Source organism: Mandrillus leucophaeus, unplaced genomic scaffold (assembly GCF_000951045.1).
Source record: "Mandrillus leucophaeus isolate KB7577 unplaced genomic scaffold, Mleu.le_1.0 Scaffold282, whole genome shotgun sequence".
Lineage (NCBI taxonomy): Eukaryota > Metazoa > Chordata > Mammalia > Primates > Cercopithecidae > Mandrillus > Mandrillus leucophaeus.
The window spans coordinates 2,310,431-2,319,286 of record NW_012102943.1 but is presented as its reverse complement, the minus strand read 5'-3'; the positions used below and the strand labels follow the sequence as shown (position 1 = coordinate 2,319,286).

Here is an 8,856-nt window from a genome sequence, read left to right as displayed (position 1 = left end):
CTCATCAATTTGTAATTACAAAATGGTTTCTGGTCAGAGGATCTCATAGAGAGCAGGCCTGCATTGTGTGCGGTAATTGAGTGAACTCAGAACATTTTCCTTTGTGTACTTCCAGCAAGTAGGATGAGGAAGTGGCATATTCCAAGACTCTCGGTCGCGTGCCTGTGTGTTACTTCCTCATGTCTCAAAGGGGTTAGCCTGTATTTTGCCGTAAAGCTGTTTTTTGTGCTTTAACTTATTTTTAAATGCAAGATACCCATGAGCCCCAAAGGGTTGAAACATTGGCAAAGAGAATTATACATAAATAAGAACAGTCTGGGCGCAGTGGCTCACATCTGTAATCGCAGCACTTTGGGAGGCCGAGGCGGGTGGATCACCTGAGGTCAGGAGTTCGAGACCAGCCTGGCCAACATGGTGAAACCCCATCTCTACTAAAAATACAAAAATTAGCGGGACATGGTGGCGGGCGCCTGTAATCCCAGCTCCTTGGGAGGCTGAGGCAGGAGAATCACTTGAACCCGGGAGGCAGAGGGTGCAGTGAGCCAAGGTTGTGCCACTGCATTCCAGCCTGGGCAACAGAGCAACACTCCGTCTCAAAACAAATAAATAAAATAAAAAAGAACAGGTGCAATGCATGATTACATTTTATGTTATGTGCAAACTATTTTCAGGTTGCTATTTATTACATAAACTCATACAAACTCATACATATATTCTCCTTGTTCAGGTGATTTATTTTCCCATGCCGTGGAAATTGTTTGGATTTCTTTGATTGCAAGGGAACACATCATGATTTTTTTCCCATTAAAGTTAATAGGAATGTTTCCACTTAGGGGCAGAGCTCTCTGGTGTGATAAGAGTATGTGTCTGATTGAGGGCTCAGTACCTGTTGCCCATCTGTTGTAGATGGTAAGCTTCAGGAGAACAGGCCTGCTTTTCCATGCACTGCAGGGCAGCGGCCCCATCAATCAGGAATTCCTGAGTGGATCCTACCCATAGTACAAGGAATAGGATGGCAGATGCAGAGCCTCAAGACCTGCCTTTGGGACCCATCTCTGCCACTTCTGTCTTGTGTGAATTGGGTAAACCACCTCTTTGGTCCCTGGTTTTCCCAAATATGAAACAATTTGCTTAGCTGAACTCAAAGGTCCTTTATTTTCTTACGTTCTTTAAAAACAACAACAACAAGAAAACCTGATTTGCAGAAGCAGTATGGTGCAAGGAAAATGCTTATAAGCTGGGGTTCTGGTGTCAATCTGCATGGCACTTTTTTTTTTGAGATGGAGTCTCGCTCTTGTTGCCCAGCTGGAGTGCAGTGGTGAAATCTCGGCTCACTGGAACTGCTGCCTCCTGGATTCAAGTGATTCTCCTGCCTCAGCCTCCCAAGTAGCTGGGATTAGGCACCCGCTACCACACCCAGCTAATTTTTTTGTATTTTTAGTAGAGACGGTTTCACCATGTTGGCCAGACTGGTCTCGAACTCCTGACCTCAGGTGATCCATCCACCTCAGCCTCCCAAAGTGCTGGTATTACAGGCGTGAGCCACCACACCCGGCCTAAGCTGCTTAGCTTTGAATCTTGGCTCCACCATTTACCAGCTGGGTGTCCTTGGGCAGGTTTTCTAACCTTTCTGTCTGCTCCTCACCATGTGATAAATGGAGCTAGTAACAGTTTCTTCCTTGGAGTATTGTTATTAGGATGAAATTAGATCGTGCACAGTACCTAGGACATGGTAAGTACTTAATCAACATCAGCTGTGATCCTTATTGCGCTCAGTCTCATTTGGTGCTAACCATAGTCCTCTGAGAGAGGCACCGCAAGGATCTTGACCTTTTTTTGACAGATTGGGAAGGCTGGAAGTGGAGCAGAAGGAACCTGCCGAAGGGACTCAGAAATGTGGCAGCAGAGTCAGGACCAGCAACATCAATGCCTACGTGTTCCTGAGTGACACTTATTTCTCCTTGCTACTCTGCCATGTAACCACCACATGTGACATTCTTAGGACAGGCCTCTGCTTAAAGACCACTGCTCTCAGAGTGTGCATTGCAGCAGGGCAGAACATCTAGTTTGGGAGTTTAAAGATGCAAGTTCCAGACCCAGCTCTCTATTGACATCATGACCTGCAAATAGGAGCAGGGCTCATGTGTCAGGGGCCCAGATTGATCTGCTCTGGAGGCCACCAGGATATGGATGCCCTGTACACTGTGTTCTCTGTGACCTTGGGCATCTCCTGGAGGGAAGCCAGGGAACTGTACTAGGAACTTGGCCCAGCCCCATCTCTCACTGGCCTTCAATTTCCCTGTGTGTCTAAAAAGAGAGATTACAGTAGATCAGTGGTTTACAGTTTGGGAAAACCATGTGCCTCCCTCTCTTCAAAGCAACTGTTTTAATATATTAGTTTCTGCATAACATTCAGTGTGGAAGGAAGAAAAGTTCTAGAGCTAATGTCCATTTATTAGAATGAGACAGGAATGTGTTACATGTGGCCACAAAGAAACAAACAGATAAATACAGGATGTGGGGAAACTGACTCTATTTCTGCAAGTTGGTGGCAATGGAAAAAAGGAAGGAGCACTTCATAGATTAAAAGAGACTTCAGAAACTTAACCATAGCTATGTGAGGTGATGGATCTATTAATTAGCTTAATTATGGCAATCATTTCAAAATGTATATCAAAACATCGCAGTGTGTACCTTAAATATGTATAAGTTTTATTTGCTAACTATACCTCCGTAAAGCTGATGGGGGAGAACAACAGAGAATTTAAAAAATGAGGATTTGGACAAGCATAACAGAAACTGACTTGCAAATTTTTAGCATGTTATTGTCATTTTCAAATTCTGGTTTATTTGTGCTGTTTTCAACATCAGTTACTATGGTGCGAATGCTGATCAGGCCAGTGGCATTCTGCTAGGTACTGCAGACTTGCCAGAACGTACTTAGATTTGGTTTAAAAGAAATAAGTCCTGACCAGGTGCAGTGGCTCACGCCTATAATCCCAACACTTTGGGAGGCTGAGGCAAGAGGATTGCTTGAGGTCAGGAGTTTGAGGCCAGCCTGGGCAACAGAATGAGACCCCATGTCGACAAAAATAGGTTTTAAAAAATTAGCAGGGCATGGTGGTACACTCCTGTGGTCGCCACTGCTTGGTAAGCTAAGATGGGAGGATTGCTTGAGCCCAGGCGGTTGGGGCTCCAGTGAGCTATGATCATACCACTGCACTCTAGCTTGGGCAATAGAGTGAGACCTCGTCATGAAATAAAGAGAGAGAGAGAAATTTAGTTTAGTTTAGTTTAGTTTAGTTTGAGACAGAGTCTTGCTCTTGTCACCCAGGCTGGAGTGCAATGGCGTGATCTCAGCTCACTGCAACCACTGCCTCCCGGGTGCAAGGGATTCTCCTGCCTCAGCCTCCTGAGTAGCTGGGATTACAGGCTCGCATCACCACACCTAGCTAATTTTTGTATTTTTAGCAGAGATGGGGTTTCACCATGTTGGCCAGGCTGGTCTTGAACTCCTGACTTCAGGTGATCCACCCGCCTCGGCCTCCCAAAGTGCTGGAATTACAGGTGTGAGCCACCGCGCCCAACCCACATATATCTTTTAAACCAACAGAATGCCTGTTAACTTAAGAAATAGAAGTTCTGAAATTGAGAATAATTTGTCTTAATTTATACTCTGTGAAATCAATGAAAAATCCAAGAATAAAAAGTACATCTTTTTTCTAAAAACCAACAAAAAGAAACAACTAAATTCAATGTGTGAAATTGTTTGGATCAGATTCAGGCAAGCCAGCCACTAAAAACGTTCATGAGAATGAAGGAAGGTTGACTAAGGGCTGGCATCACAAGTTGGGTGTCCCAGAAAGCAGACTCTAAAATGGACTTAGTCTGCAGGATGCTTATTAAGCAGTGTCCTGGGAACCGATGCTTGGGGAAGGGAAGGAGATAGGAGTGGGCAGAAGGAGAAGTCGAGTTGTGATGTGAGCCCAGCGACAGCCTTAGTGGACCCCACGAGGAGTCCTGGAGCTGGAACAGCCCTGCACAATTATCCCGTGCTTAGCCAAGATGGCCAGGCCTCTCCACCTGGCATGGGTCAGTCATTAGGTGTAGGCCACCCTGGCAAAGGCTGCAGTAACACCTGCTGGGGCTGATACTGAGGGTGGTCTGTCAACAGCACTCAAAGCTGGTGGGGTCCCAAGTCCTTTGCTGAAGCTTGGGGTCTGTGCAGCCCATCAAAGCATACATCACAGCTGGGTATTAGGCAGGCATCGGTTGCATGGGCCAGTGACGCGGTTATGTTAGAAAACATCCTTATTTCTTTAAAGATGACTTAGTAGAGGTGTGAAATGATAAGTTTGGGATTTGCCTTTTTTTTTTTTTTTTTGAGTCAGAGTCTCGCTTGGTCGCCCAAGCTGGAGTGCAGTAGCATGATCGCAGCTCACTGCAACCTCCGCCTTCTGGGCTCACAGGATCTTCTCACCTCTGCCTCCTGAGTAGCTGAGACTACAAGTGAGCGCCACCACACCTGGCTAATTTTTGTATTTTTTGTAGAGACAGGCTTTTGCCATTTTACCCAGGCTGGTCTCAAACTCCTGGGCTCACACAATCCGCCCGTCTCAGCCTCCTGAAGTGCTGGGATTACAGGTGCGAGCCACCACGCCTAGCCAGGATTTGCCTTTAAACACTTCAGGTAAGAAAAAAATTTGAAAAGGAAATGTAAAAAGGACAGATGAAATGCATGTAGCAAAATCTTGATACTGGAATCTGGGTGATGGGTATGTGGGGATTCAACGTACAATTCTCTACTTTTGAAAATGGTTGAGAATGTTTACAATACATTAAATGAAAGTATAAGAACAAAAATGATCCTAAGCAAGCCAGTGCTTCTGGCATTAATTCAATGTTTGTTTAATGTCTATGAAAGCTGGAATACTGGTTTTAGCTCAATAGGCAGTTCTCAAGACTAAAAGAATGTTTAAAAACCACTGGATAAGGTATAAGCCAAGCTTGTTCAACCCACGGCCCGTGGGCCACATGCGGCCCAGGATGGCTTTCAATGCAGCCCAACACAAATTCATAAACTTTCTTCAAACATTATGAGATTTTTGTGTGTGTGTGATTTTTTTTTTTTTAATTTCAGCAGCTATCATTAGTGTTAGTGTATTTTATGTGCAACCCAAGACAATTCTTCTCCCAGTGTGGCCCAGGGAAGCCAAAAGATTGAACACTCCTGGAAGCGAAATTCTCTATCAGTTTTGAAATCCTATGACTCGTTTACTTCTCAGGGTGGGTGGTCTTCCACTGGCTTGAGTCATGTCTTCCCAGGAAAGGGTGGTGCCGTCCGGCCAGCAGATCCTCGGTGGTGTTACTGGATGCAGCAGGACTTGGATGTAGTTGCACCCCCTGGGCCAGGGTTTCCCCTCGGCTGATTTCCTGCGGCTGCTGCAGTGAAACAGGAAAAAGAACACACCAGGTGACAAGAGGCTGCCGTGGGCTTCCCCTTTGACCTAATTTGGACCAAGAGTTGCAAACTCAAAAGCTTTCAGCGACCAACAGATGCAGAAGGCAAACCAGGTGTGAGGAGAATCACAGAAACTGAGAACTTTTCTCTAAGAAAAATAGCAGCACGAGGATGATGACAAGTGAGAACCAGTACTTGGCACGAGTGTCTGGGAGACCTGGGGAGTGGTGAACACTGACAAACTAGAGACAACCTCTGTCTCATCCAAAGGGGGCAGTTGTCACTCAGGTTCAGCCAATTGTTGTCATGTAAAAATGATAGACTGGTGTGGCCAGATCTTACCCTTTTACTCTTTTAGAAAGAAAAGCTGAGCCAGGCACAGTGGCTCACGCCTGTAATCCCAAGATTTCAGGAGGCTAAGGCAGGAGAATCACTTGAGCCCAGGAGTTGGAGGCCAACCTGGGCAACATAGCAAGACCTGGTTTCTACAAAAAAAAAAAAAAAAAAAAAAAAAAAATTGGCCGGGCATGGTTGCATACACCTGAAGTCCCAGCTGCTAGGGAAGCTGAGGTGGGAGGATCGCTTGAGGCCAAGAATTTGAGGCTGCAGTGAGCTATGATCACACCACTGCACTCCAGCCTGGGCAACAAAGCAAGACTCTATCTCCAAAAAAGAAAGAAAGAAAGGCTGTAAATCTGGATTTTTTTAATCTTAAATATTCCAATTTTAAAATGTGGCCAAAAAAATCACATTTAAAAAAATGTTGCTACTGATTCTCTAGCTATAAGAAAAAAAGGAGAAAAAAATGTAAGCCAAATCTGTATTCTTTTATCTGAAGGCCACAAATTTGCACTGACCTACTACTTGCCCAAAAGACAATTTGTACAAATTAGAAAAATGCACTTATTTCCCAAGATATCTCACTGCCATTTTTCTGGAAAATCAAAATAGCTATACACATCTGTGATGTACAGGATGCTCCCTGGAGTTGTGCAAAGCATAAACTGCAAAACTCTAAGTGGCCCCTACGTTTGCAGCTGCCCATTTAGAATCAACCCACACTGCTCAGAGCAGAGCCGAGGCCCTGATATTTTCCGTGTGTAAGAGCCATGGGTGAAGAGGGATGGGTGTGCGAAGGAGGGCAGTCAGGGTGAGGCAGGGACGAGAGGCCATGTCCTGTGAGGAAACATCACACAACCAGTAAAAGAAATGACTTGGGGGAGGGGCAGTGCTGTCAGTAGTAAAGAGTTAGAACAAACAAATCCCATTTGATTCTGAAGGCAGAACCATGACCGCTAAGTGGAAGCTTCAACAAGGAGAACAATTTGAGTTCAAGGTAGACCTTTCTAATAGTGGTACTGGATGAGGATGTCATATAAGACAGTGAGGCCTCTGTCACTGGTGGTATGCAAGCATAAACTCATGGTGGTACAGATAGGACTCAAACATCAGACAGAAGGCTGGAAATAGGGCCTCAAATTCCTTCCAAGGCCGGACGCAGTGGCTCACACCTATAATCCCATCACTTTGGGAGGGCGAGGCAGGTGGATCACCTGAGGTCAGGAGTTTAAGACCAGCCTGGCCAATATGGTGAAACCCCATCTCTACTAAAAATACAGAAATTAGCCAGGCGTGGTGCTGGGTGCCTGTAATCCCAGCTACTCACGAAGCTGAGGCGGAAAAATTCCTTGAACCTGGGAGGTGGAGGTTGCAGTGAGTGGAGATTGTGCCACTGCTCTCTAGCCTGGGCGACAGAGTGAGACTCTGGCTCAAAAAATAAATAAATAAAAATAAAATTCCTTCCAACCAAGAATTATATATCTTCTCCTTTGCCCCAGGGTAGGGACATAAGTCCACAGCCCAAAAATCAGTGTCTGTGCTGTGTTGCTTAAGGGGGCACTTGCTGGGAGGCCTGGAGCTTTCCTCAGCCTCAATCTTGGGGACCAGGCTCTGCCTCTTACTGTGTGACTTGGTCTTTTCCAGCCTCGGCGCTCTCACACACAGAATGGGGACAATACTGGCCATCAGAAGGCCTGAATGAGACTCCGTGTACGAGGCTCTGAGGCCAGAAGCAGACACCGAGTGCCCAGGGAGTGGGTGGTGGGAGTCCCTGCTTCCCGCTTCCACAAACCTGGCTTGGCTGACTGCTGTTTCTGCTTCTCCTCCTCCTGCACCTTCATCTTGGCGTCATACTCGTCAGCAAGCGCCTTCCACTCTTTGCGATTGTTGGTGATCCCGTCCAACATTGGGGTGATCTCCTTGTGGAAACGGGAGAATTCCTGGAAGACAGAGTATGTGCTTCTGGCACAAGAGCCAGGCCCCAGGGTCGGGGCTCAGGCGGGTGGCACAGCTGGAAATGTCCAACACTGGAATGAGCTGCTTCGGGGTAGCAGGCCTCCTGCCACCACGCTGATGCTGCGGGGCCTCCTGTCACCATGCTGATGCCGCGGGGCCTCCCGTCACTATGCTGATACTGCAGGACCTCCAGTCCATACCAGCCTGTGCTTCTGTGGCACCCCTGTCCTTCAGGATGAAGTGAAAACCCCTAACTCCATGACCCAGTGTCCTCCTGCCCCTGATCATCTTGCATTCTCCAAGCAATCCAAATCTCTTAGTTCCTAGAGTGTGTCCTCCATTCTGTGAGCCTCACACAAGCTGCTCTTTTTTTTTTTTTTCTTTCCAAGATAGGGCCTCACTGTTGTCCAGGCTGGAGTGCAATGACACAATCACAGCTCACTGCAGCCTCAAACTCCTGGGCTCAAGCCATCCTCCCACCCCGCCTCCCAAGTAGCTGGGACTAGAGGCGCCTGCCACCACACACAGGTAATTTTTTATTTGTGTAGACACAGGGTCTCCCTATGTTGCCCAGGCTGGTCTCAAACTCCTGGCCTCAAGTGATCCTCCTGCCTTGGCTTCTCAAAGTGCTGGGATTACAGGCGTGAGCTACCATGCTCAACCCAAGCTGTTCACTTTGCTGGAACACTCTAACCTCCCCTTTTCTTCCTTGCGGCCTCCAATTACATATCACTTTCTCCAAGAAGCCTCTTCTGGCCCCCTAGGTAAATGGAGTCCCCCATTGGAAGCTCCCAAAGCCCTCTCTTACCACACCTTGCTTCCTTGTCATGACTCCCTTTGCTTGTCTCCCTGAAAGGCTGAGAACCTGGAGAGGGCAGGGACATTGGCTGCCTTGTTGCCTGGGGTGGCCCTGGCCTAGCACAAGGTATGGGACACAAGGATACTCAGTGAATACTTTCTGAGTGAAATGGGATGTTGAGAAGATAATTCTTTTTTTTTTGAGACTGAGTTTCACTCTGTTGATTAGGCTGTAGTTCAGTGGCGCAATCTTGGCTCACTGCACCCTCTGCCTCCTGGGTTCAAGTGATTCTCCTGCCTCA

At 46.8% G+C, this 8,856-nt stretch overlaps 1 protein-coding gene across 2 annotated transcripts in view; it reads right to left on the bottom strand.

Annotated features, from left to right (window-relative positions):
* Positions 1-2,436: 2,436 nt before the first annotated feature.
* PDE6A (phosphodiesterase 6A, cGMP-specific, rod, alpha) overlaps positions 2,437-8,856 on the bottom strand; it is a 92,602-nt gene continuing 86,182 nt past the window's right edge. For both annotated transcript variants that reach the window (XM_011985375.1, XM_011985376.1), the window contains 2 exons: positions 7,593-7,740; positions 2,437-5,442 (listed from right to left, as the gene is read on the bottom strand). In XM_011985375.1, the coding sequence (XP_011840765.1) occupies positions 5,366-5,442; positions 7,593-7,740 (225 nt within the window). In that variant the 3' untranslated portion in view covers positions 2,437-5,365. The remainder of the gene's footprint in view (positions 5,443-7,592; positions 7,741-8,856) is intronic.